This window comes from Telmatherina bonti, assembly GCF_933228915.1.
Source record: "Telmatherina bonti genome assembly, chromosome: 11".
Lineage (NCBI taxonomy): Eukaryota > Metazoa > Chordata > Actinopteri > Atheriniformes > Telmatherinidae > Telmatherina > Telmatherina bonti.
The window spans coordinates 15,954,342-15,981,548 of NC_136629.1; the positions used below are offsets into that span (position 1 = coordinate 15,954,342).

The window sequence follows — 27,207 nt, forward strand, 5'->3', positions numbered from 1 at the left end:
AGAGATCTTGGATCTAGCATCTTGTTGTGATGATGGAAGTGTTGGACGGATTCTCCATGGGGTTCAGGTTCTGGACGCTGTGGTGACCAGTCCATGTGTGGAAATAATGTCTCATGGTTTCTGAATCACTCCTTCACAATCTGAGCGCCATGAATCCTGGTAACCTCACATCATAGACCCCCCCCAACAGAATTGTACAGTAGGCATGCTGGCTGCATCACCTCCTCTCTTCTTACCCTCATGCTTCCAACCCTCTGAAACAGGGGAGATCTGGACTCGTCAGTCCGCATTACCTTCTTCCGGGAAGAAAATAGTTCCTCACTTTCCAGTTTTTTAATAGCAAACAGATCAGTAACGGTCCAGAATGACAGGTCGTGACCCACTTTCAGTAGTTTCTCCTTACTTGTTTTCTCTGCTTGATGCCGGTAATCTGACCCTTCTGAAACAGAAGACCACAGCATCAGTTGGGGTTAAATAACTTGTTGCAGCTGAAACATAATCATCAGCAGAAATGATCCAATTGGAGGCTCTTACCTGTCCGACTGTTTCCATCCAGGCGGTGACTGTATTTTTGGCAAGAAGTGCATTTTCTAACATAGTTTGTTCCTCTCCCACACGTCGACGCGCTCTGCATGTCCTCCAGCTGTGTCAGTGGCTTCCATGACTTCGGAGAGCGACTATGCGATCCCTCCTGATGCCTACTCCACCGACACAGAGTGCTCGGAACCTGAACAGAAGCTGCCCAAGACCTGCTGTTCAGCCAGCGACAACGGCAAGAGTGTGAGTCGCTCATTATTTCATTTCTTAGTCATCACACTGCTGGTTTCTTCTCTCCTCATGTCCATAAACCAAACTGTTAAATAGTTTTTTTTTTTTTTTTTTAAACAAACAGCAGAAAAATCAGCCTCATTACAGGCTTTATGCAGTCACACAGCACCACGGTGAATCCAGAATACTTATGTCTCATCTGTTCAATTTTATTGGTTAAAATTCACCTTTTTTTGTATTTTAAGTCTGCAATTCCTTCCAAAGGTATTTTAAGTCATTCCCCATTCTTCCTTCCAACATGTGTAAGTGTGCAGAGGCGTTGAGGTGAAGTTACTGCATTTATCATCATAGAACTCCCCAAACTCTCTCCGTCAGGACTGCAGACCAGTCTAGTACTGCAGACCAGTCCAGTACTGCAGACCAGTCCAGCACTGCAGACCAGTCCAGCACTGCAGACCAGTCCAGTACTGCAGACCAGTCCAGCACTGCAGACCAGTCCAGCACTGCAGACCAGTCCAGTACTGCAGACCAGTCCAGCACCAGAACCGTCTTCTTATGCAAGCATGCATTGTACCGCGTGCAGAAAGTTCTTCTTCTATGTGCTTTAAAAAGTTGCAAGACATCTTCAGAACCAATGCGGTCTTAAAGGCAGTTTGATTTGATTTGACCATATTTTACTCTGCAGACGGAGAAATATTTCATACAATCCAATATTTGTTGTTTAAAAAAAAACACTGAAAATGTTGGTGTGTTCAGCACATATTTCTTGACAAACTGGAGATCCTCTATCTGTCTTTGCTCCTTAATGACCTCCCTTTTAAAGAGTTTATTAACCCTTTCAGGCAGGCTTTCACCTCCTTTGACTAAATTAGCCCCCCTCATGGCTTTTTTATGTTTATGTTTGGTGTTTAACAAATGAAATGCATAAAATTGATATTTATTAAATAAATTAATTAAATGAAAAACAAAATAAAAAAAGAAAAAGCGGTGTTGGTTATGTCTGTTTTTTGTTGTTTTGTTTTACACATCTGACTGTTCCTACTGTGCAGTGTGTTTATTCAACATGTCCGAACTGTGTGTTGACCTTTTCTTCCACATTTTGCCGTGTTTTATAGGAACCAATGGAAAAATCAGGCTACCTGCTGAAAATGGTCAAAACCTGGAAGAAAACCTGGCGGAGACGCTGGTTCGTCCTCAAAGATGGCGAGCTGCTCTACTACAAGTCACCTGTGCGTTGTGTGGTGGAAATACTCTGACCTTGAGAAGTTGTAATACATCTAAGAGTCAACTGTCTTCTTACAATGATCATTTTATTATAAACTAATACAAGCACACGCTGGAGCTTGGAGAGAAAACCCTCTCTGCAGATGCTGAAGTAACACCCGATTATAAACCATGCTTAACTCCTCTTAGTTGCTGGGCAGATCACAGAAAACTTTCATTCTCTCATTCAGAGCTAAACTGAGCTCATTAAGCATCAATCACTCACTATATTACCTTTAACCTTTAAACAACTGGTCAACAAGCAGTTGACAAAAACAGATGTGCTGCACGAAACGCTCCCTGTCTCAGACACCATCAGCACATTTCAGTGAAAGGTCATATATGAGTTAAAGAAAGCTTTGTGCATAGATACAAAACACAGCAGGATCACAGCAATGCATATATGTCTAATATCTAATACAAACAAAATCCATCATAATTTCTCCTGCAGTTGTACAAACACTCAGGATTAAAATGTTGCTTTTAGGATGTGGGATTTTCAGTGACAGCTGCTCTAAAATGAAGTTATTTTCTCTCAGAGTGATGTGATCAGGAAGCCTCAGGGCCAGATCGAAGTGAACGCCACCAGCAGCATCGCCCGTGCAGATGGAAAACAAGTTCTTCAGGTAAGTTGAAGTCAGTTATTTTCCTCTGAGGAGGCAGAAAGACGTTCACTTTGCTTCACCGTTTGTGTGTAGATAGTGACGGGTAAGCACGTCTACTACCTGAAGGCCGACTCTCCCAACCTGCTGGAGGAGTGGCTGCGGGTGCTGCAGAGCGTGCTGAGGGTGAAAGCCGCCAGTCCTCTCTTCACTCAGCCGGACATCCGCCCTGGCATGAAGGGGCTGCTCATCAAGGTTTGCACTGTTCGCTTCATTTCCAAAACACCTCGGTGGTTTTTTCCAGCAGCTTTTAAAGGCGTAGTTTTTCTGCTGCAGGTGAAACACGGCTACTCGAAGCGGGTTTGGTGTGCTCTGATTGGCAAAACGTTGTACTACTTCCGGAGCCAAGAGGACAAGGTGCGTTTCAGCGATCAGTAAAACCACATAAATCTGGAATTTTCTTCTTTCTGGAATTTTTTGAGGCTCGTACCAAAGAAATGTTTTTTCAATGAGCTGTTTGCTTTCGAGCCTGAGCAGCCCGTCTGCCACTGTTTCCAGTTCCCACTTGGTCAGATCAAGCTTTGGGAGGCCCGTGTGGAGGAGGTGGACAGGTCGAGGGATTCAGATGACGACCTGAAGGCGTGTGGGCGGAGCTTACAGGTAGCACCCTTCACTATCGCCATCCACCCTCAGGAACAAGGCCCGACCTATTTGCTGATTGAATCCCGCCATGAAAAGGTCGGTGCCTCTCTGAAACTTCATTACCTTTGTTTTTGTTTATTTTGTTTTTCTAGTTTTGTACTTCCAGTGGACGACAAGTAATGACCTGTTTTGTGTTTCTCTTGTATTTCTTACAAGCTAAACCAGAAAGAAAACTTAATTCTAAGTAAGTAAAATCCTAAAACAAGAGTCAGGAGCAGGAAAACAACAAACTGAGAACGGGCAATTTGTTGAAAACTACAGTACATGGAAACTCTGTTTGGTTGCTCCTTCGCTGATCAAAAGTTGAAAAAAAAACTAAGTCTGCACAAAAAATCAGAGATCATTTTTCAACCATTCACACCGTCATACCCTCCTGATGGGAAAAGGCATCCAGGACTTGTTGTCACTGAACGTGGCAAAAATGTTGAGCGGCAAAAAAATTCCCCTGTACTGAAGTCAGAGGATCCAACAGGTTATCTGTGATGATGAAGGCTGATCACCAACCCAAGTTAAAGCTCACCGATGGAGACGTTTAGGACCAAAAACATCTTCAAAGGTCATATTTCCTGATGAGAAAATAATGCTTCTGATGGTTTCCAACATAACAAGGAGAGTTTTCTACATGGCACAGAGGAGGCTCCATCATGGTGCAGGGTGCTTTTTCCTTCATTAGAACTACGGAGCTTCGGGTTGTACAGAGCATCTAACCACGCCTCTCATGTTCTTCATTCAATTCAATTCAACTTTATTTGTATAGCGCCACTTCACAACAATGTTGTCACAGGACACTTTACATACATGAATCAACACACACATCATTTCAAGGCAATTCATACATATCCTATAATAGAAACCAACTGATTGCATCGAGTCATGACTTCGATCCAATCCCCCATCCTGAGCATGCACGCGGCGACAGTGGGAAGGAAAAAACTCCCCTTTAACAGGAAGAAAACCTCCGGCAGAACCCGGCTCAGGGAGGGCAGCCATCTGCCTGGACTGGTTGGGATGGAGAGGACAGGAAAGACGGAACAACATGTACAACTGCACTTATTCAGGAAGACCTGTGAAAAAAAGTTAAGAGACGGCAATATTGGCATATATGTATACATTAATACATTAGAGAAATAGAGTGAGGTACTTCTCAGTGCATCAGGTAACATCCCCATTGCTACATAAGTAAAGGTTAGCTAGACTACCCATAACTATAAGAACAATGAGCATAACCTGGACAGTTGGGTCCCGTACATGCAGACTCCAACTCAGGAGATGCTCATATCCTAACTATAAGAATCATGGAAAAGGAAGGTTTTCAGCTCGATCTTAAAGGTGTGGAGGGAGTCTGCCTCCCGAACCCACGGTGGGAGCTGGTTCCATCAGAGAGGAGCCTGATAGCTAAAGGCCCTTCCTCCCATAGTACTGTTTGAGACTCTGGGAACCACCAGTAAACCTGCAGCCTGAGAGTGAAGTGCTCTATTTGGAATATATGGAACTATAAGATCTTTTATGTTCTTCATGTGGACCATCCTCCATGTTCCCCAGATTAAATACCTTGGGGAACATTTGGAGATGGAAAACAAGAGAAGTTGACAAAACCAGATGTCAGTTTCAGAGCATGGATGCCCGTCGTGATGCCATCTTCACCACCTACTTATATCAAACATGCTTAAGCACATTTCTGGAGCTATCAGCATGAATGGAGAAGTTTCTCTCTACTTCAGTTTGTTACATCCTCCATGAGAAGCGAGAACTTCTCGGTGCCTCGAGAACAAGAAAAAACTTGCTTCTCCTGGAGTATGCAGCAGGATTTAGTCTTTATTTTATACTTTTAGATGTGTTTGCGGTGTTTTCTGGGCTTCTGATCAGCTGTCTGAGTTAAAAAGCACTTTTCAGTAAGTTAACCATTTTTTAATTTTTTGTTTCTTGTTCTTTTTATTTTTGCGTTTGCATTTTGAAGCTCTACTTACAACCTGGTTATTATCTACCAGTCTACAACATGAAGACTTCTGCTTACCCCCCTCTGAAGATTTTTTACAGGGACGTTTTTCTAACAGATCTCTAGATTTACCGAAGAGAAGTGATGAAGATCCTGTGACGTTTAGGCAGAAATATGTGACGTCTTGTTTGCTGTTGGTCACTCGACTGATGGCTGATGATGATGTCTGTCCCTCTGCAGGATTCATGGCTGTACCATCTGTCTGTGGCAGCTGGCACCACAGTGGGTAAAGTTGGCACCGAGTTTGAACAACTGGTGGGAAAACTCTTCCAGCTGGACGGGGATCCAAGTGAGAACTTTGCACCGAGTTATGATAAAGCTGTGATTTCTATTTCTAGATGATTTTTTTTATTATTTTAAGTTGAATATTTGACTTTTACACTGATTATTTTGGTATTAATGTGTCTTATTTCATTCAGTTTCTTTCTATTCAAAGGTTTTATGTAAGAAGATGTCATTTCTAACAGAAGGCACTGGTCCTTACAAAGTATTAAGCTTAGTTAACACAGCTAACACATGACATGTCACACTAAGACCCCATAACGGAGGTTCTGGATCCACCTTTAACAGCAGTAACTTTAACTAATCACTTTCTGTATGACTTGTTCTGTCTCTCACATCACTGAGGAGCAATGCAGGTCCAGTCTTCTGTACAGCGCTGGGTCAGATCAGATTTATGTGCTGCTGTCTTAACGCCACAGCTTTTTAAACAAGTTGAGGTCTGGACTTTGGATCATTTAAATGTCTTTATTTTTACCCTCCTGAGATTTGTTAGCTGTCATTAAGGATTTAAAAGGTACAGATATTAAAAGTGCTGTGATGTGTTCAGATCTGGTTTAAACTCCAGCTGCAGCATCTGGATGAGCTTCCAGCTGTTTCATGCTCCATTTGGGAACCCGGTTACAGTCATCCAGTCTACTGACACCCGCATGGATGAGTTTGTCCTGGTCTGACTGGGAGACAAAACTTTCATTCTGTTGATGTTTCTGAGTTTGTGAAAAGCTGTCCTGGTTTTTAGCTTTGATGTGGTTCAAGCTGTGCTGCTACTTGCTTTGTGTAGAGCAGAGATTCTCAACCCTGGTCCTCGAGGACCGGTGTCCTGCAGGTTTTCCAAGTGTCCCTGCTGCAACTCTTCTGATTCAGATCAATGTGTATTGACCTGTTCAGAGCTTGTCTTGAGTCTAAGTCAGGTGTGGTCCAGCAGGGACACTTGGAAAACCAGCAGGACACCGGCCCTCGAGGAGCAGGATGGATGATCCCTGATCTAGAGAATAATGTTTCTTCTGCAGCCCGACCAAACAAGCCACACTTGTTCTGTCTTCTTCTGGTTTTACTTTCATGAACTTTAATATTTAACATGACAGCTGCAGTCTGAAGTGTAGCTGTTGGGTTTTTGGCAGTTTCTCTGAGCAGACCAAAGTAATGTCCACAGGGAGAAAAAGACATTTTGTCTTGACTTTTTTCTTTACATTTTGGGCGCATTTTATTTTTAAAGGATTAAAAATGGGACTGCAATAGAATAAAATATGCATGATCATAAAGCCTGCATACGTAAACTAGCCGAGGTAGAGAAGATTCAGTCAGATTTACATCCAATAATCCGGATCTAGTGAGTAAAAACTACCCTGTTAGATGGCGAAGCAAGTTCTTCTAAGTTTCGCTCTGATGGAAACAGTGAAGATTAATTAATTAGTTTAACAGCTTCTGCATTTTGCTTTAGTTCCTGAATCTAGATAATAATAGAGATAATATCAGTGTAATATGTGTTGTGTTTCATCTGGAGTTACTTTATTGTTAAAGACAAATAGTTTCTTCTAATTTTACTTAAAAAATAAAGGTTAGAGCTGAAAGATGCAGGTAGTTCATACTGTTAAAATCCCATCATGTAGCAAAATGTAAAACACATATTTCAGAATAAACTTTGTTTATAAAAAAGATTTCCATCACATTAAAGAAGGAAGTTTAGAATCAGGAGCTTAGGTCTTGTTTTCAGGCAGTCAGCGCTTCTTAACGGTGCGTTTGCCTTTCAGACTCTCAGATTTGGAGACATCCCATGTTGTGCTTCAGTAAAGAGGCTCTGTCGTCTCCTCTCACCACTCTGCCCTCCCAGGCCCTGCAGACGGAGGCTGTTAAACTCTTCAAGGTACAGAAACTTAAATGTGGGCGAATATTCCTGTTGCCTGTGGACTAATCTCCTGCCTTTCTGTTTCGACTTCACCCGTCATCTGCTGTCAGACCTGTCAGCTTTTTATTAACGTGGCCATCGATGCGCCGGCTATCGACTACCATGTCTCTCTGGCCCAAAGTGCCTTGCAGGTGTGTCTGACCCACCCTGAACTTCAGAATGAGTTTTTCTGCCAGCTCATCAAGCAGACTCGCAGAAGGCAGCCGCAAGGCCACGCCGGACCCCTGCAGGTTTGTAATGTCGCCACACGGAGGCAGCAGTAGGTTACGTTATCACATTTACCTGAACTAGGATGGAGCATTTCAGTCTTTATGTTTCAGAGCTTTAAAGGTGGAGTATGTAAGATTTTCAATATTTACTGAATAAATTAACTAATAAAATAATAACGATCATAATTAGAAAGTTTTTTGAACATGTAGGTTCCAGTCTGTCCATATTTGATGTGTTATTAAATTACAAGTTTAATTAATGACAAATGACAAAAAGCACATTTTTTTACTGGTAGTCAAACATTTAAGAAGAATCTTTGTCATTAATTAAACTTGTAATTTAATAACACATCAATTATGGACCGACTGGAACCTACATATTTTTTTAAAAAACTATCTAATTATGATTGTAGTTATTTTTTAGTTAATTTTTTTTTTTTTTAAATATTGAAAATCTTACATACTACACCTTTAAGTGTAAAACTTTACTGTGGAGTTCATTGTGTCCTTAAATAGTGGATTAAGCATGCAGAGACGTTTTCTCTGCTCGAACATTAAAATCAGCAGCTGTTTTTTTCAAAAACCAGAAACTTTTAGTTAAATTCAGCTTCATTTACAGCCCAACTTCACAACAACGTCATCTCAGGGACTTTACAGACGCATCAGTTTGAGCCAGTTCATAATAAATAGCCTAGTTAAGGTAAAACCTCCAGACTGCATCGAATCCTCCCATTCTGAACATGTGGGGATTTTCCACATGCTGATCACCAGCAGAGGGCAGACGGGAGAAAAACACCACCTGTTGAGAGCACTTCCTGTTTTAACAGAAAAGTGTATCTTAACTTGCAACATAACATAAAAAACAGAGCGAGTCATCACTAAATCCGCCTTTGTTGTCCATGAATGAACTTTGTTGTTGAGTAACAGGGTAAAAAACAGTGTGACAAAGGCCTGTCGGTTACACAGCCTGCTGTTTTCCTGACGCATTCACACGACATTGTGTAAAGAAGTTTCTGTATCTTATATTCCAGGGCTGGCAGTTTCTAGCCTTGTGTGTGGGACTGTTTCTGCCTCAGCATCCGTTCCTCTGGCTGCTGCAGGTTCACCTGAAAAGACACGGAGACTCCAGGTGAGAGGACGCCACGGAGGACAAACGCAGGAAAATAAAAAGCCAAATGGATGTTGGAAACATGATTAACAATGAAAAAGATCCGTTATGGGGGAGAGTATTGTCATTTATCTTAGTGAAAACTACAAGCCGTGTCATCACATCTGAGCTATCAACTAAAATGCAAACTTTCACACATATTTGAATATAATTTAACTAACTTCTGCATGGCAGCTCCTCCCTGCAGGCTTGTACTGATGGGATCGGCTGATATTACGGTTCTCCTCAGAGGAAACTTTCAGCCAGCACAGACACAAATGTCAGCTTATATCTGAGCTTTTCAAACATCAACCTTTCTTTTTCCTGTTTTATCGATTTTTAGACTTTCTGATTCGTGGATGAATGTTTACAAGTTTCACATCGACCAGATTCTTATTGTAGTCATTTGCTGGCATCTGGTTTAGTTCTGTAGGCAGAATAGGAAGACCAGACCCTACTTTATACCTTACATACATACTTTCAGTTGAGGGTTAAGAAACTTCTCTAAAACACTACTTTGTATCTAAATTATGCACCTTATGTGTCATGTGTGTCTCAGATGATTGTTCTTTTGGGTGTTTTAAGTTATGCAGAGTCCTGCATTTTCATTTCTCTGTCTGCTTTGTGCAACCGGCAAGGCAGCTTCAGAGCATGAAGCCAGTCACACATACTGGGCACACTGGTTGCAGTCTGAACATGCAATCACGTGACAAACAAAGTACATTCCTTTACAGTTCTTATGTTTCACGTATCAGGACACATTGGAAAAGTCACACAGTATTTACCAGGACTTAAAAACAGATCAGTATAATGTAAAATAAACTAAATTCAGCTTTATTTGTGTAGCGCCACTTCACAACAATGTTGTCACAGGGCACTTTACATACACGAATCAACATACACATCACAGAAATCACATGGAATATTAAATGCACCGTTTTGTTTTAATGAAAAAAAGCAGCATCAGCATCTGAAGAAGGAAACAAGCTTTTAATCTTTTTATAGAAATCAAGATGCCAACAATCAAACACACTCAGTTAACTAATCGTTATTAAATGGGAATATCTTGATAACTAAATGTATTTTACAGTTGTGTTTTCTTTTTTATGACATGTGCTGCTGTCCTCTTGGCCAGGTCACCCATTCACAAGACAATCTCTGTCTCAGTGGGATTTAATCTGGTTAAATAAAGGTGCTAAGGAGGAAAGACATCAGCAGTGATCCAGAGGACACTCGTTGCTGCTCATTAATCTGAGAAGGGTCTTAAGGCCTTTTCTACACTATTTATAGAGTTCATCATTCTTCAGTGAGAAAGATTATTTACAGATGGACAACATTACAGAGAGCCACCAGACCGTGAAATGCTAGCAAGACAGCAATATACATTTTAATGCTCATTTTAATCCAGTTAGAAAATGACTGAAAAAGTGTGGCTTGTTTGGAAGTGTTGCAGAAAGTACCTTCTCCAAGTCTGCAACGTTTCATCTGGACAAATCCAAAGAGGTCTGGAACGATGCCTGGTCAACAAATAAAACCAAAGTGGAAATGTTTGGCCACCTTGTAGACAGGCACGGTGGTGGAGGGATGATGATTAGGGCCACCTTTCAGTTGCTGAGTCAACCACAAAATCATCTGTTTACCGACGTATTGTTCAGTGTGTGGCTGGTTGTCTGACAGCCGAAGCTTCTTTCATCCTGCAGGACAACGATCCCAAACAGCAGCAGCTCCACGACACAGTGACTGAAAAAGAAAAGAATCTAAATGTTGAAATGATCAAGAAAGTAAAAATAAAAAAATGTAAAAAATAAATGAATAAAAAATTAAGAAAAAGAAAAAAAAAGAAAAAAAATGATCCAGATGCTTTTCCTCCTGTAAACATCTGCACCAAATTATTCAGAATTAATGGCAGAAGTATGTTGTAGATTAGCTGTTCCCTAGAAAACATTCAGGTTAACTAATCACTGTTGAAGTTCTGACTGAAGGAGGATCCAGGAATAAATGTGACCTTTTCACATCCCTGTGTCCCCCCCCCCCCCCCCCCCCAAGGACTGAGGTGGGGAAATATGCCATCTACTGCCAGCGCTCTTTAGAGCGGACCCAGCAGAAGGGTGAGAGGCAGGCCCGTCCGTCCCGTATGGAGATTCTCTCTATCCTCCTGAGGAACCCCTACCACCACTCGCTGCCCTTCAGCGTCCCCGTTCACTTCCTCAACAACACATACCAGGTAATCCTGACTCTACAGAAAATACTCTTTCATATAGCGTCAATATTTGTGATAAACTCAAATTAATTTCTTGCCACAAACAGATTAGATCTGAGTGTGTTTCAGGAAGCCACATGCCAAACGTTTTCATCTTTCTGGTCAGATCAGCCGTCGTACCATCGAATCCCAGCTGACCGCCAGCCGGTTACGTGCTGCGTTTATGTGCTCACTCATTCTTGGCTTCACTGCTCCATCCACCACCTGCTGGTTCAACCCCCCCCCCCCCCCCCCCCCCCCCCCCCCCCCCCCCCCGCCTTCCTCCCGTCTGCCTTAGAAAGGATGAGATAAGAAGTCTGTACCTTAAATAATCAGGAAAACCAGCAGAAGTCTTATACTGAACGACTGGGAACCAGTATGTTTCAGACTGACTTTTCAGGGTCCAGACCGACGTTTCTTTGGTCTCCATGCAGGCCGCTTCTAAATTAGGATCAGGAACCAGCACCACGACGGTGCCCAGCTAGTTAGAAACGGTTAGTGAGTAAAAGTCTTTGCCTTGAAGGAGGACATCCTGGACTTCAGGCTCTGGTTTGGAACTGGGGTAGAAAGCAGCAGATTTGAGGTGAATCGGTGATCCGGATGCTGAACTAGTCTGTCATGAAGAAAAAAGATCTGAGTCTGAAGGTGAAGCTGTTGTTCTGTATTCTAGCTGACAGCGACGGTCTCCAACTCCAGTCGGCGAGAGCTGCCATCCTGCAGGCTTTAGTGTTTCCCCGCTGCAACACACCCGACACACATCAACGGCTCATTAACAGGCAGGTGCAGACGATGACAACATGTTGGTGGAAAACATTTCATTTGGATCAGGTGTGTTGTAGCAGGGAAACACCAGAACCAGCAGGATGGTAGCTCTCGGGGACTGGAGTTGGAGCCACCTGGTGTAAGGTGTGAGAAATAAGCAAGAACACAAGCAGATGAGGTGTTTCCTACAAAGGTTGAACCTTCGGGACAGAATGAGGAGCTCAGAACAGAGTCGGTGCTCCTCAGCGTCAAGAGGAGCGTCACAGAGGAGATGTCTAGAACATCTCCCACCAGGCAGCAGCCTCAAGGTCAACCTCGGAGCTAACTGGAGAGTTGGTATCTGGACTTGGGAACAAGCTGATGTCCCCTCAGAAGAGCTGGAGCAGGTGGATGGCGAGGGCAAGGTTTGCAGATCTGGACATGGAAATGGTTGTTTGAGACGTAGCAGGTGGAACAGTTTTCATCTCCTAAATATGAAGTCGAACCACCATAAGAGCCCAGTCAGGGTGAAGACCATCTGAGTGTGTAGTAGTGTGTGTGATATGTCCTTCAGGCCTGGTGGGTTTTAATTTAAGGTCTCATGCTTCCACAGATCCCATCAGAGCTCATCAGACTGGAGGGTTTGGAGGCTCTGTTGTGTTCTTTAGTCTAAGCAGGCTTTATGCTCTGTGTGTGTGTGTGTGTGTGTGTGTGTGTTGGGGGAGTATTAACATTTGTAGTTGGTGTTTGTCTCATTGACAAAAAAACAAGTTAAATTAGGTGAAAGCAGGTAGAAGATGTTTGGGCGGTAACGAGGGTCAGCAGCTCTGTTGGCTGATTGTTGTGTGTGTGTGTGTGTGTGTGTGTGTGTGTGTGTGTGTGTGTGTGTGTGTGTGTGTGTGATAAAAACACTGCTGGGGTGTTAAAAACAGAAGACAGAAAAAAAACTTGGTTTACTTTTCATGTACTTACTTGGTTTGTCCGATGTGCACCCCCCCCCCCCCCCCCCCCCCCCCCCCACCTCTCTGCAGGTGGTGAGTTTCGACGCCTCGACAACGGTGGACGAGTTCCAGTGCCGCCTCAACCAGGACACCGGCATGAGAAAAACGGGCCTCTCTGGTTTCAGTCTGTACTCTGACGACCCCACAGGACGCCAGCTGGAGCACTGTCTGCAAGGAAGCATCAAGGTGCATCTTTTGTTCCTGTTTCTATGACTTTGTTGGAGACTGGAAATGCTGCATCTCCCTCGGCTAAGCTGTCTCACACCGTCTGCAGATCTGTGACATTATCTCCAAATGGGAGCAGGCGTCGAAGGAGCAGCACTCTGGCAAGCCTGAAAACACCAGAACGCTGCGCCTCACCTACAAGAACAGGTAGAGGCTCCCAGGATGGATGCATCGTTAAATATCTGTCTTCTCTTTAACATGGAAACGTTTGGGATATTTGTTTGTTTCCATTTAAACAGGAAAAGTTTTGGTTTTATTTATTTATATTTGTTTATTTATTTATTTGGCATGTTTATGACACTTATTTAATATAAAATGCTAGGAATTGTTTATTTCTGTATTCATTTATTGTTAATAGCTGGAAATGTGTAGGACTCTTGATTTTCTTTGACATTTTCTGCTGTGAACAGTAAGTAAACTGAATGAAGTAAATAAAGGTTTATTTATTTCAAGATAAAAAAAAAAACCCAAAGTGCTTCACAATAAAACACAAAACAGTGCAGGAGACGTAAAACAAATAAAACTCAACAAAGCAACTTTAGAAAGACGTGTTGTACCTGATTTTGAAAAGAGTCTGAAGATCTCAGGCTGAGAAGACGCGAGATTCAGAACCAAGGAGCATTTTTAGCTCATTTCACACATTAATGTCTATTTGAAGGTTTCGGAGATCAAGGCTGCAAATCGGATTATTTTCAACATTTTTGTTTGTCTGTTTATGTGTTTAAACTGGAGAAGATGTTAGTTTCTGTTTGGGACTTATTTCTGTTTACATCTAAAGAGGTTTGGAGCGTTACAGTCTGTGTAAAGCAGGATACTGAGGTTTTCTCACTTATTTACTTTCATGTTAAGGTTTTGTAGATTACAAGTGTTTGAGCTAAACTTGCTGCTCTTTCTGACAAGCCGAGTCGGGTAGGACTGGTAGGAGAGAGAAAAAAAAGTCTAAGTTAAAAGCGGAGAGTTTACCTGCAGTATCTAGCCGAGGTTAACGGCTCGACTCAGTGAAACATGAGCAAATGTTCCAGCTGCATTGTGGGTAGTGTGAGCAGCAGCAGGAATAAATAGATGAATCATCGGAGGAGTAACATGTGGACTAAACTTCTTGTAAGATCTACGTTTCTGCTAACTTGTGACTTTACTTTTCCTTCCCAGGTTATACTTCTCTCTCCAGATGAGGGGGGAGTCGGAGAGGGAGAGGCTGCTGCTGGCGTATCAGACCAACGAGGCCATCGTAGTCGGACACTTTCCTGTCAACAAGGAGCTGGCTGTGGAAATGGCCGCCCTGCTCGCTCAGGTCAGAGTGTGCTTCAATGTTGATGAGGAAACGTGTTTATTTGTTCTGCTGTTGCTTTAAACCCGACGCCTCCTGCACCGCTCTGTTTTAACTGCACGCGTCTGTTCAGGTGGAGTTCGGAGATTTCGACCGAACCATCTCTGCTCCTGGATCAGCGCAGACGAAGTGGAACCAAACCCTAAAGCAGGTGTTAGAGCGGTTCTACCCGAAGCATTACCGCAGAACCGCGTCTGAGGAGCAGCTAAGGTGCAACATTCCCTTCATTTCCTCCCTTCATGTGCAAAACTACAAGTTTAGTTGCTGAAATTTCAGATATTTTATTTTGCAAAAAGTCAGTGTGTTGTTGTGGTAAATGTTTTGTCCCCCCCCCCCCCCCCCCCCCCCCCCCCCCCCATCCACCTCAGACAACTGCTGCAGCGTCTGTCGGCTCGCTGGGCTTCGCTCAGGGGTCGAAGTTCACCTGAGTGCATCAGGATCTACCTGACCGTGGCCAGGAAGTGGCCTTTCTTTGGCGCCAAGCTGTTTGAAGCAGAGGTGAGAGGCGGGGTCACGATGTTCATTCATCGTGTCGTTCCGTCATACATGTTGCGTCTGTTTTAAAAGGGAAAAGCAACAGAATGGGAGCAAATAAAGCCCAACATCTGAACAGAAATGTTCTGAACTTTGCCCCGAGGAGCTGAACGGGAAATTCCTCAGGGAATTACTGAAGCTCCGCGTGTTTCTGTATAGACGTGCAGAAACACAGCGATGGAGAAGCAACAATCCTCATCTGTCAGCCTCACCATCAGCTGCAGATTTTACTCATCCCGTCACTGAAAACATAAATAAATAAAAACATTGAAATAAAAAGGAAGAAAAGAACGGGTTTATACATATTCCCGAATATCTCATCACTCTCGACCAATGAGAGAAAGTCGGAGTTGAACCTCCGGATTAAAGAAACACTCCTCAGTAAAACCTCCAGTTAGAAACCATTTGTTGTTTCACTGGTTTTTACCCAGAATGCTCAGTCTGCATCTACACAAGACAAACAAACCAACACATTCACTCTCAAAGCAAGATCAAAATGATTTTGGCAAGACTTGATTCGATCGGCTGTCTGTGCAGTGTAAAGGAAGCAGGCGGCAAAGCAGGGGGGGGCATTGTGGGTAACCGCAGCGAAAACATGCTCGCTGTGGCTCACGACCAGATAGAAAACATCTGATATGTTTCAGAACATAACAGGAATCTGATGTAGCTGCAGCAGTGGTATATGAGGAAGTCGGTAGAGCTTACACCCCCCCAATCCCCCACACCCACACACACACACCGCCGGGCTGATCAGACAGCAGATATGAGCTGAAACACACTTTTTCTTGCGAACACGCAGGATTACTGTTTATAATTTCCACAACATCATCATGAAGTCATGAAAACTTCCGGACCGGTTTGGCAGGTGATGACAGAAACACGCCGTCTTCACGTTTCCCATGAACGCTGTTCATTCATCCATCGACGGCGTGCTGGCGTTGGTGTGCCCGGTGTTGTTTACGAGCTGCTGCCTGTGACAGGGAGAAGTTTAACAAAGACTCAGAGACGAGGAAGCCTCTCGTGCAACATGGCACATCAGAGTCAAGCAGCCCAAGACCACAACGGCCAGACAGCGTCGGCGTATGAGAGTCATATGGGTGTTGACCTTTGTTCCTCTAAACTATGTGTGTGTGTGTGTGTGTGTGTGTGTGTGTGCATGGAAATGATACTAAGATGTAGGATGGATGGTGTGTGGTGCTGAGATGCATCTGTTTCTGTGCAAACATATAACAGGAAGTCATATAACAAGGTTTCAGTAAATCTGCATACGAGCGCCTTCTGGCCTAACTTCTCGTAACTATAAGACTAAATATGATAAAAACACACAAACAGCCTGAACGCAGCGCCGCTAAAGGAGGAGGGAAGATGAAGGAAAATAGGAAGCAGTAGATGAACGGAGTAAAGAACCAGGCTGACCGCACGAATCTCAAGATCATCCCAAAGTTGTTCGGAGAAAATTAAACACTGAGGAAAAAAATGTTATCTGGAATTTAGTGTCACAAACAGTCTGGTTTATTTACCCTGAAAACTGATTGATTAGTGGAAATCCTGATGGGAATCTACCAGAAACACTGGACTGCTGATCATTAAAGTCCTGCTGCAGACTTTTCTTGTCTTTTTTTTTTATTTCCTGTCATCTCTCCATCTCTAGTAACAATCCAGACTAACAGTTAAGATTTCCTCAGCGTCTCCTCTGCCACATATCTGGGTTTAAGGCTTTATCTCAGGAATTAGTCGGGCTTTTGAGAGCTCACTCAGCTCCCACATGTAAACAACCGGAGCTTTGACATCATCTGTAAATATAATGGATGTCAAAGATCCAGGAGAACCAACAGAAACCACTTGGATACTTTTCACGTCCAAAACCTCAGCAGAAATAAAAAGACACAACAATCTGCAGCCATGAGGAGAGAAGTGATTTTATCTTTCTGTCTGTCAGGCTACCATGCCCTCTGCAGAGCCGGGCGTACGCGTGTGGCTGGCCGTGCACGAAGATGGTCTCAGCGTTTTGGAGCACAACTTGATCGTAAGCAGCTCAGCTAAAACACACATGCAGACGTGGCTCCTCGTACATTTTTAATGCCCCACGCTTCACTGCAAAAGCTGAAATCTAAGTAAGATTAAAAATCTTAAATTGAGTACATATGCTTATTTTTTAAAGGTGAGATAATTCTTAGTTTTTCTGCCAGAGAATTCCTCTTGTTTTAAGAGTAGTTTTACTTGTTTTGGGACGTCTTGACAAGCCAAATTTTCTTGTTCTGTTGGCAGATAATTTATCTCATTTTAAGGAACATTTACCTCCTTTTTGTATATTTTTTTCTTGTTTTTTTAAGGCTGAGTTTTTGCAGTGTTTATCACCTGTTGACATGATGGAACTGATCTGTTAATACTGGATAACTGTGTGTCAGAAACTGCTGGTGTCCCATCCGTACAAGAACCTGGTGACATTTGGAGGCTACAAGCAGGACTTCATGCTGGTGGTGGGTCAGAGCAAAGACAGACCTACAGAGAAACATCTGTTTGCTATGGACGCCTCCAAGGTGAGAGAAGGCTGCGTTGTCACCTCGTATTTAGCTCATCGTCACACTATATGACCTGAAGTCTGGGCCTCTGTGCCACTAAATATGATTTGTTCAATTCTGATAGAGGTGGAAGCAGAACTGAGAGTCAGGCAGACGCTGTTTCACCCGTCAGAAAGTCACAAACCTGTTCTGTTTCGCGCGCAGATACGGGAAATCACCTTCCTCATCTCCAGCTACATTAACAGCGGCCATCAGCTGAAGGCCGCCGCCCACCATCTCTCCGCGCCGGCTCTGATGGTGGCCCAGCCCGTCAGTCTGAAGAGCAAAGAGCTGCGGAGCAAATCCCCGCCGGCGCTGGGACGCCCCAGCAAAGCCCCCACGCTGCTGTGACGGCACAGAAACACACACCTTCATCCTTTTCACAGTCAACTTCTTTTGTTGTTCCAGCAGCTGTCGACATTTGTGGCTGGATGTGGAGCGGTTAGCTTCATGCCTGCTTACAGCGGGATCCAGAAGTAACATAACTTTTGTCTCTGCTGAGACTAAGAAGGTTTTCTGATCGTATGAGTCTCTGTTTCCTCACATAAAGCCGCCTTTTCTCTTTGAAAGTGACATGAAATAATTCAGTCAGACGCCGCAGAGCAAGGCTGTGATTGGTGTGTTTTACTAAGAGGAAGTGAAACTCTACCTTCCTACTGTTAGTCCTGTTTGATCCACAAGACTGATGAAAAGATCAGAGGAAATGTTGGTTATGATGGAGAAGACCTGGTGTTAGATGTGTAAAGTTCACTACAGGAAACCAGTGCGCTCCCAGTTACTGAACAGCCAGACTGGTAAAACTGTAATCACATAAAAATATGTTGAAGCCTTTCTGCTGGAAAGAGCGGAATGAGCGAGGTGTCTCCGTAGGTGGCAGAACGGCTTTTTGCATACTTCTGGTATGTAATATGAAATCGTTTACTGTATAAACATTTAAAAAGTGCAGCGTGGCTTTAACTCAAACACACCGTTGGGCCGCGTTGCAAGGAGATTATGCAACTTGTCCTCTTTTTGCAGTCATAAGACACGAAATGTAAGTAAACAGACCGGGATGGTGGTCGAGTTTGAGGGGAAACTATGTTTTTCAGAAAAGTCCCTGAATGTTGTCCTGATGAGACGATTTGAGAGACAAATTAACAGAACTGGACGATGAAAATGTGGAAGAGAGAAATCTGAAATTAAACCTGGATCTTTACATTATATAGAAAACTATGAACAAAGTTTTTGTTTGTTTAGAGGTACTTCAAACTTCTTTCATTTTCCTCTAAAGTACATATTTAAATCTTCCTTCAGTAAATGTGCTTGAATAAACTGCTACAAGGACAAATGGTGTCTGTGAGCGTGTGAACTGACCCTGAGAACCTACATTTCTACAGAAAGCAGTCGTTTACCAGCTGAAACCGTTTCACGCCTTTCATTCTTCGACGTGCTGATACCTGCAGCCGACGCGCCCTCATTCCTGAGAGGGGGAGGAGCCTGGGAAAGACACATGACACCTGACTACCTTTTGTTCCATGTTGCTATGGAGAGGAAGGGGAGGGGCTGGAAAGGTCAACAAACTGGGTGAAGCAGAAGGGCTTTGAAGCACCAGCAGGAATATGAAGTAAAGCAGTCACGATTTAAAGCAGGAGCGATCCAAACGTTCCCTCAGAGCAGTCATGTTGCAACTGGAAACCATCTGGTTTTAACTTCCTTCTAGCCTCCACTTTCAGCACATTGTCCCTTCAGAGCAACAGCTTAAACCAGCTCTGGACTTTGACTTAAACCTGCGATGATGATTTAGACCAGTTTAATCCTCAAGACTTTCTGTAGCCGTTCTATACATTCAGCTTACGTTTGTTTTTAACCTAACAAAACCCAGACTGACAGGTTTTACACAACGCCAACCGGCTTCTGAGTTATACTAAAACAGACAACTCGCCCCGTGTCACAGAAACAAGGTGTGTTCAGCCTGGAAGAGTCATAAACATGCAAAGAGCCATTTTACACCTGTGTAAATGAAGGTTAAACTGTAGAAGCCGTAAAAGGATTAAAAAGGACAATTTAAGACGTGTCCAAAAGTCATGCTAGCCATGCCCATGTAAAAACAAAAAAACAAAACAAAAAAACAGTCAAGTTTCTGAGAAATCTATCAAGATACAGTCACCTGACGTGCTTCCTGTCTGACCCTTGTCCTCTGCACTACTTTTCCACAATAAAAACACTGGAAAATTCTTTATAAACAGTTTTATTAAAAACAATCCAAACACATTAAGAAACTGTACAATTTAAGCTACAAGATCTGTTAAAATGAATTGTACACAATGTAGAGAGAAGTTCTGTATGGTGTATCGATTCAGATGCGTCAAGACTTTTACACAACATAAATAAAATATGTTGGACTCTGCAGCACCAACAAATGTCAAAAAAGACCCAATTTATCTAAAACAGTCATTCCTCATAAAAGACCAAAGAAAAAAAAAAAGAAAAAGGCACAATCCTCCTGGTGACAAAAAGGTTGAACAAGTTGCTCCTCAGACTTGCAGCTTTATGAGTCATTTTGCTGGATTTTAAGAAAAAAGAAAAAAAAAATTAAACCACATAAGCATTAAGACGAGCAAAAATCAGACAATTAATTCTAAGTTCATCTTACCTGGGCCTTTTTGTAACTCTGGCGCTTTTTGTTCACAAAGAACTGCAAACAAGACAGGAAATAATTAGCCTCAAAACTCATTTGTATTCAACCTTTCACGACATGTAAACCTGAAACAGAAGCGCTCACCAGGGTCAACAGGCCGATGACCACAGCCGCCACCACCACCACAATGACGGCCACAATCCCACCCGACAGGTGCTTCATGGTGAAAGTGGGCGGCTTCTCGTCAACATAGTACACCACAGCCTTCTCCAGCTTCAGCTTCGTGCCGCCCACAACCGGCTCAAACTTGTCCTGGGCGTTGAACAGGGGGAGTACGTTCACCTACGGGGAGGAGAGGAGAGGAGGTGAGGACGGGACGTCGGCATCAAGTCTCCATTTCTTTAAAGAAACATCTCCAACTTACGTCTTTCTCCAAGTAGTAGGCCATGTGGGCCAGATTAGTTGTGCGGTCACCCATCTCCTTCTTCACATCCATTACAATCAAGCGGGCGTCAGGGTCATACTGCAAAACATTTTTTTTTTTTTTTTTTTTTTTTAAAATTAAATACTCAGATGGTAAAGTGATTCTGTGAGCATCTGTGTTTTATGTGAACATTTTAAAACCTAACCCCACCCAAGTCGTATGACCTCACCTGAACAGACTCCACCAGGCTGCTGTCGAAGCCATAACGGGTCTTAATGGCGTCACTTAAGTCACTATGGTAATGAAGAGAAGTTAGAAACTGCGAGTTTGATCACAAACGTGTTAAATGGGGAAACAAAAAAAAAAAAAAAAAAAAAAAAAAAAAAAGGCACTTACGATTTTAACTTGTCTGCATCCAATGGATTGTTGCCGCTCATTTTTTCATGTGTCAGTCTTATACTGACCCAGCTGCAGAGAAACAGAAGTCATTTACTCACACACACACACACACACACACACACACACACACACACACACACACACACACACACACACACACACACCACTAAGACCAACAGCAGTCCTCACCATCAGTCAAGTGACTTACTATGTCTCAACCAGCTCATCACACTTCAGGCTAGCGTCTCCCTTGTCGGTACGGCGTACGCCAGCGCTGTTGACACACCAACACTCATCGGTATAGTTGCACTGCTTGGCCTTAAATTTGCCGTCGCTTTCACAGATAGGGTCATAGATGCCGTCGTTGTCCAGAAAGGCGGTCTCGTGTGGCTTGCCATCGATGCTGCGGGTGGTCATGTTGTTCCTGGCTCTGTACATCTCAGCCTGCATCAAGAAGCACTTGGGGATCACTGGGGATGATATTAAATAAACAAACCATAAGTAGACAAATTCACACAGAAAACAGATCCCATTTGATCACAACGAAACATCTTGAACTTACATTTGGTGCAGTCAACGTTCTGAGTCCTTCGTCCATTTTGGCCATCATTAACCGCAAGGGTACATGTACATTGAGGTCCATCACAGGTAGCCCACTTCATGTGGGCACAGGGAGCTAAGCAAAGAGACACAAGGGTTTGTCTTAGATGCCATATTATGTGTAAATCAACAGAACTGTGGTATTAAAGGCAGAGTCAAACATGGCCTTCAGTACGCCTTAACCTGACAAAAACCAGACTTGGGTTGCTTGCAATAGTCAACACCATTTGGAGAGAATGGGCAGGTTTACCTCTCACCTGGGCGTTGGTTTCTCCAAACACACAATGCCCTCCCAACCCCCACCCAGCAACAAACCTGGCAACCTTTAATATTCACAACCACCTTAATCCCAACTCTATCAGTCTCAATGTCGCCTTTAAGATACTTTGTTTGAATTTTAGATTATAAAAAATAAAAAATAAAATAAAAAAAAAAAATACAAAAAAAAAGTGAGGTGGGGAAAACTAAACACTACAGAAAATATTTCCACTTGTTCAGCAATTTAATTCAACTACAGGCATCTAAATGAAGACACATAAGTTAATGTCTTGATAAAAAGGTTTTGTTTTTGTTTTTTTTAACAGTGAGGGTGGCGTGACATTTTCTGCCTTACAAAGCGTTTAAAGGTTAAAAGAAACTTACTACAACTTAGAGCAGATCCCACAAAGGCGGCGGCGACGACAACAAGAAGAATAAAAACCTTCATGATGAACTGAAAAGAAAAATAAACTTCCAAATAACGAGCTTCTTTAGTCCTTTTTTCTGTACGTCCTCCACAGACTGAGGTCAAAGACTGAGTGAGGAATACCGTCCAACAATACTTCCTTTATCTCCTCCTGTCGCAGGTGTGTCCTGGTCAAACCTGTTTAGAGAGAAACTCGGCGCGCGCACAACGATAAGAGGAAAGAAAAGTGCACGCGCTCAGACTAAAAGTTGTATCGCCTTGTGAACTCGTCAGTGAATTGTAATCCTTCTGGTGGTTGTTGTCCAACTGGATGAATCGATGGTTTTCAAGGAAACTTATAGCACAAGTGTATCATGACGTCACTCTCATTTGCATTCACGGTGGAGGTGAAACGTACTTTTTTTTCCGGTGTGACCATATTTGCTTTGCCCTTCAGCTATCTCTGTTTCAGTGTAGAGGTATTAGTTTTCACCATTCTCTTGGTTTCTGTTTTAATTATTTGTAAATACAGTTGAAATAGAAATAAGTCTGGTGTATATTTGTAGCTAAGCAGTGGCGTAAACAGGACATTGAGAATGGGGTGGCCAAGAGAAGACTCAGGGTGGCCAATTAACTATTATTGTTTATTTTGGTAAGAATCATTTTGGGAAATGCAGGGATTCTTAGGGGGGTGGAAACCCTGAAATAGCAGCTTTGAGCTCTTTCCGATGTCCAAAACCTTTTAACGTTTCCCTCAGTCATTGATAGGTTTCACTCACCTGAAAGACATGTGGAAATCAGATGGGGGAGGGGTGGACACGCAGTGTTTTGCTCTGCATCAAAATACAGTTCAATGGATGACATAAAGCATGCTCATAAAGCAATAGGATAAGGCAAAAAACAACAACATTTAAATTTCGGAAATGACCCATAGAGTTGAAATAAGTCTGACTTTTCACACAATCTGAAGGATTTAGCTGGCGCTGGTGCAATTGACATCACAACTTATCCTCTGCTGCAGAATTCATACTATACTGCAGTTAGATGAAAGCCTTCAAAAGCCCAGAAACAATTGTGAAAATGATTTTGTTTTACGTTGGTTCAATCATTTAGGATCCAAACAATCTTTAAATAGTTGTTGCCTTGTTGTATTTTTTTAATAACTGTTTTAATTATTTAGTTTATAAAAGGGGTCTCCAACTCCAATCCTTGCGAGCTACAATCCTGCTGCTTTTAGTGTTTCCACGATAATAACACTCTTGATTCAAATGAGTGTGTCACATTGGCGAAACATTAAAACCTGCAGGATGGTAGCTCATGACGACCAGAGCTGGAGCCCCATGGTTTATAATATCAATGCTATGCTAACACTAACAAGTGAACCACTGTTATTTTTAAATGCTTGGACCTAATTGTAAATAATTTATTTTGCCTCTATAAATTCAAAGTCCTAGCAGATTTGTATGTATATATGGATGTGAAGTCATTCTGCATCGATTGAATAGTTTACCTTCCTCTACCTGTAAGAAAGTTGAATTACCTCTCTTTTGACAGCATTTTAGCAACAACTGTATACAGCATAGCAGTTATGAATTTTGATGCCAAATCAACAGAGGGAAATAGGAATCTGTGCTCCTGTATTTAATTTCTGACCCTGTCTGCATTTCCTGACATTGATGTTACGTAAGATTATATGTTTCGATCGGATCATTGCTCTCTCTCTTTTGTGTGTGTGTTTTTGTTTTATTGCATTTTCATAAAGTAACCTAAATGCAGAATTATTAGCAAAGGGATTTATGAAAACAACAGGAGAAAAATGAATAATTAAACAATGATAGGATCATTTTCTAGATTTCTAAACATAAGAGCAACAAGTCCACAAGGGAATAAGTCAGTGGAAGTCCTGTGTCTACTTTAAAACTAAACCCACCCAATTTCCCTTTTATCCACAGAGTAAAAGAAAAAATTGTGAAAAATTATGTAATTTATTGTTATTTAGTGCTTTATGAAATCAGAAGAGCTGTACAGATTCAAGCAGACAACACTTTCTTAAAGCAACAGTAAGACAACACAGGAGCTTCTCTTTTTATGAACTCTCTTTTCCACTACGTGTTCAGGCCTGGTTTGCATCAGGTGCACATCCTGTACTATGGAGGGGTGTTTAATACCGTTTGAAGCTTTAGCAAAAGATTAAATTAATCATTAAATCAGTTGCACGGTGAAGCAGTGGTTAGCACCACATCCTCAGAGCAGGTAAGGTAGCTGGTTTGAGCCTCAGTTGGGGAGGAGGTTCCAGCAGAGGCCTTTCTGTGTGGAGTTTGAATGTCCTCCCCCGTGTATGTGTGGGTAGTCTTGGGGGTACTCTGGCCACCAGTCCAGGTTGTATCCTGCCTGTAACTGTACTCTTCCTGCTACGGATTGGATGCAGATCTTTAACCAATTGAAAGTGACATAACCTTGTATGTTTGTCTTAAAAACATCTTCAAAAACATCAACCTTCTTTACTGAGATTAAATATTCATACTTTTGAAGGATACGATGACTCAAGCATGCCAAGTGTTAGTCATTCCTTTACCTTTGCTAAGCAGAACATTGGTAGATACCTCTACAGTCACGCTCCGTAATTACTCAGTGACCTTAGGCTTCATAACACCAGAGAACAGGTAGTGTCGGTATCTGTCATCGTCACCAAAAAGCAAAGCACAACTCAAACTAAGAGTTAGTTGGAAATAGCTTTTCATGTTATTTGTTTTGTGCTGACCACCATGTTTTTAGATTTAGTCTTTATATGTATGAATTCTGTTTGTTTCTTGACACATTTCAATTCAATCAAATAATAATTTAAACCCTTTATTTGGTTAAGTTGTAAAACGCTCATGTAGGGATACTTTTAGCACCTAATGATTATATTTTAAAGGTCTTTCCCACAGCTGTGTACCAGCAACCTTGTTTGTAAACACTGAAACTGTTAACCTGTGTGTTTTTGTTCCGTTTTAGTTTCATACTTTACGACAGGATGACATCACAAGTGGGTCGGTCACAAAGGTGTGTATCCCAACAGAAACTGTGGACTGGGACAACGCTTTCAGGAATGGTTGAGTCACAGCCTCCGGTCTCATATGAGGTAATCCGCCCAGGAGACACTCAGAAGTGGCACAACCAGTTTCTTTAGCCTCATTCATACCTTGACGTCTGTAAACAAGTTAATCTAAGCTTTAGAAACCAAACTTACAGAGGTGTCACTGTGAGTTATGCTAAATGTCATTTTAATGAGCAAATCTGTTGGTGAAAACCTGAGGAAGGTTGTGCTACACATGCATGCTACAGCAGAAACCTAATCTGACTGCTCAGGACTTTGGCTATCTTAGATCAGAGAACAGAAATTTTAGAAAGATTGTTCTTTAAATTCCTTTAGTGAACATGGCAAAATGCATTTATTTATCAATGCCTCGATTGGATGATTGTCTCTCTGATTTTAGTTGTCAGATGGAATTTATGTTTTATTTAATCTTTATTATTATTGTACAGGTAGTCTTGTTGAGTCCCATTGAGATGTGCTGTGTTATTTATGAGAGAACTTTATTCTCATATTCCATTCTAGCATACTTGCATATACAGAGGAATTAATGGTCAATGGCCCAGCATGGCCCTGCGATGGACTGGCGAGTTGTCCAGGGTGTGTCCTGTCTTTCGACCAAAGACTGCTGGGATGGGCTCCAACTTCCCCACGACCCTTCCTTGGTCTAAGCGGTTAGGATAGTGAATGAATGAATGAATGGCCCAGCATGCCACCATGTCAGACAATTGGTCTGAGCTGATATGCTGCTGTGGCAAACATCTTCACTCAGGACATTGAGATGTTTTGGTTTGTTTGGATGAAACTTTGCAAGTAGAAGCTATACTGCCATTTTAATGTATAGAAAAGACAACTTTCCCAATCAAACCATACTTCATTTTCATTTTAACATGCTAACTAAGACTCACACCAGGACAGTCCAGGGACGTGTGGTTTGGTTTGCTTTCACGCTACACTTTACTACAGCGGACCAAACCGCTTGGACAGCAGCATGCAGTTACAATAGCTGCTCGCTTAAAAACTGACAGGAAAAAAAAAACAACAGATGACAAATTGAGAGCATCACAACTAACAGTGACGAGCAGTAACAAAGAACTGGCCAAAGAACAGGAGGAACTGGGTGGAAGACAAACTGAGGAACTAACCACAAATGATGAGCCGTCATGGTGATCAGACACCAAGAGTCAGTTACAAGAAGACAGTAGGAAGTAAACCCAATATAGCAGGGCTATTCAGCTGGGTCCCACAAGGGCCGCAGCCCTGCAGGTGTCAGCACATCCCTGCAACAACACACCGGACTCATATTAATGAGTTGTTGTGCACAACTTCATTGGCTGTTGTATCTGTTTAATTTGGCTCAGGTGTGTTGAAGCAGGGATGCATTGAAAACCTGCAGGCCTGCGTCCCTTGTGGGACCACGTTGAATAGCCGTGCTCTACACCAAGAGATAAAGTACAAAGTGAAACAAGACAGCAGAGGACGAAGACGGCTTAAACTTAAAACTAAAGTGTTAGACAAAGACTGAACGAAAACACGCGTGTCGTGACATCTTTTGGTAAATTTGAGATTGAGGCGAAGTTGCTGGGCTAGTCTAAAGTGTTTCCACCTGTTTCTTTCATATTGAAGACTGATATTGAAAGAACCTGAAGATCACATGACAGCGACGGTTGCTGTTAAACACACATCAGTGTGTTGGTGGGCGTGGCGTTGGCTCGGCTGTAGGGAGGAGGGGTGATGCTGCAGGTGGGGCAGCTTTACTGCATGTCTCATCATGTTCGGTCTTTACCTGCAGCAGTGAGCTGACTGACGCCACGGGAGAGATGCAGAGCTGAGAGCTCGGTTTCCTCCCATACAGCACAAGGAAAACCTGTTCAATCAAAACCACATCTGAACTGTTGCCATGCTGGGTGAATTCCTAAAGTAGCTT

General features: G+C 42.6%; 2 protein-coding genes across 2 annotated transcripts in view; one reads left to right on the top strand and one right to left on the bottom strand.

Moving 5' to 3' along the window:
* plekhh2 (pleckstrin homology domain containing, family H (with MyTH4 domain) member 2) overlaps positions 1-18,567 on the top strand; it is a gene marked incomplete at its 5' end in the record, with an annotated part of 47,036 nt that extends 28,469 nt beyond the window's left edge. The window contains 19 exons of the mRNA XM_079249336.1: positions 644-780; positions 1,884-1,997; positions 2,571-2,657; positions 2,730-2,888; positions 2,970-3,050; positions 3,192-3,371; positions 5,512-5,620; positions 7,362-7,474; positions 7,567-7,746; positions 8,757-8,854; positions 10,919-11,096; positions 12,884-13,039; positions 13,128-13,225; positions 14,228-14,369; positions 14,479-14,615; positions 14,774-14,903; positions 16,879-16,965; positions 17,348-17,479; positions 17,666-18,567. Of these exons, the coding sequence (XP_079105462.1) occupies positions 644-780; positions 1,884-1,997; positions 2,571-2,657; positions 2,730-2,888; positions 2,970-3,050; positions 3,192-3,371; positions 5,512-5,620; positions 7,362-7,474; positions 7,567-7,746; positions 8,757-8,854; positions 10,919-11,096; positions 12,884-13,039; positions 13,128-13,225; positions 14,228-14,369; positions 14,479-14,615; positions 14,774-14,903; positions 16,879-16,965; positions 17,348-17,479; positions 17,666-17,851 (2,504 nt within the window). The 3' untranslated portion in view covers positions 17,852-18,567. The remainder of the gene's footprint in view (positions 1-643; positions 781-1,883; positions 1,998-2,570; positions 2,658-2,729; positions 2,889-2,969; positions 3,051-3,191; positions 3,372-5,511; positions 5,621-7,361; positions 7,475-7,566; positions 7,747-8,756; positions 8,855-10,918; positions 11,097-12,883; positions 13,040-13,127; positions 13,226-14,227; positions 14,370-14,478; positions 14,616-14,773; positions 14,904-16,878; positions 16,966-17,347; positions 17,480-17,665) is intronic.
* A 1,263-nt stretch (positions 18,568-19,830) lies between these two features.
* epcam (epithelial cell adhesion molecule) lies at positions 19,831-22,321 on the bottom strand. Its single transcript, XM_079248352.1, has 9 exons — positions 22,183-22,321; positions 21,503-21,616; positions 21,149-21,410; positions 20,938-21,009; positions 20,771-20,834; positions 20,542-20,640; positions 20,262-20,459; positions 20,133-20,174; positions 19,831-20,042 (listed from the first exon to the last, which is right to left on the bottom strand). Exons 1-9 carry the CDS (start codon positions 22,244-22,246, stop codon positions 20,028-20,030), a joined length of 930 nt encoding a protein of 309 aa, XP_079104478.1. The 5' UTR covers positions 22,247-22,321; the 3' UTR covers positions 19,831-20,027.
* Positions 22,322-27,207: the final 4,886 nt, after the last annotated feature.

Bases quoted from the DNA above. Each gene is read 5' to 3' on its own strand.
- epcam (XM_079248352.1), bottom strand. From the start codon at position 22,246: ATGAAGGTTTTTATTCTTCTTGTTGTCGTCGCCGCCGCCTTTGTGGGA. The intron at 21,617-22,182 runs GTAAGTTTCTTT...CTCTTTGCTTAG, and splicing joins GGGATCTGCTCTAAGTTGTA to CTCCCTGTGCCCACATGAAG. The intron at 20,175-20,261 runs GTGAGCGCTTCT...TCTTGTTTGCAG, and splicing joins TCATCGGCCTGTTGACCCTG to TTCTTTGTGAACAAAAAGCG.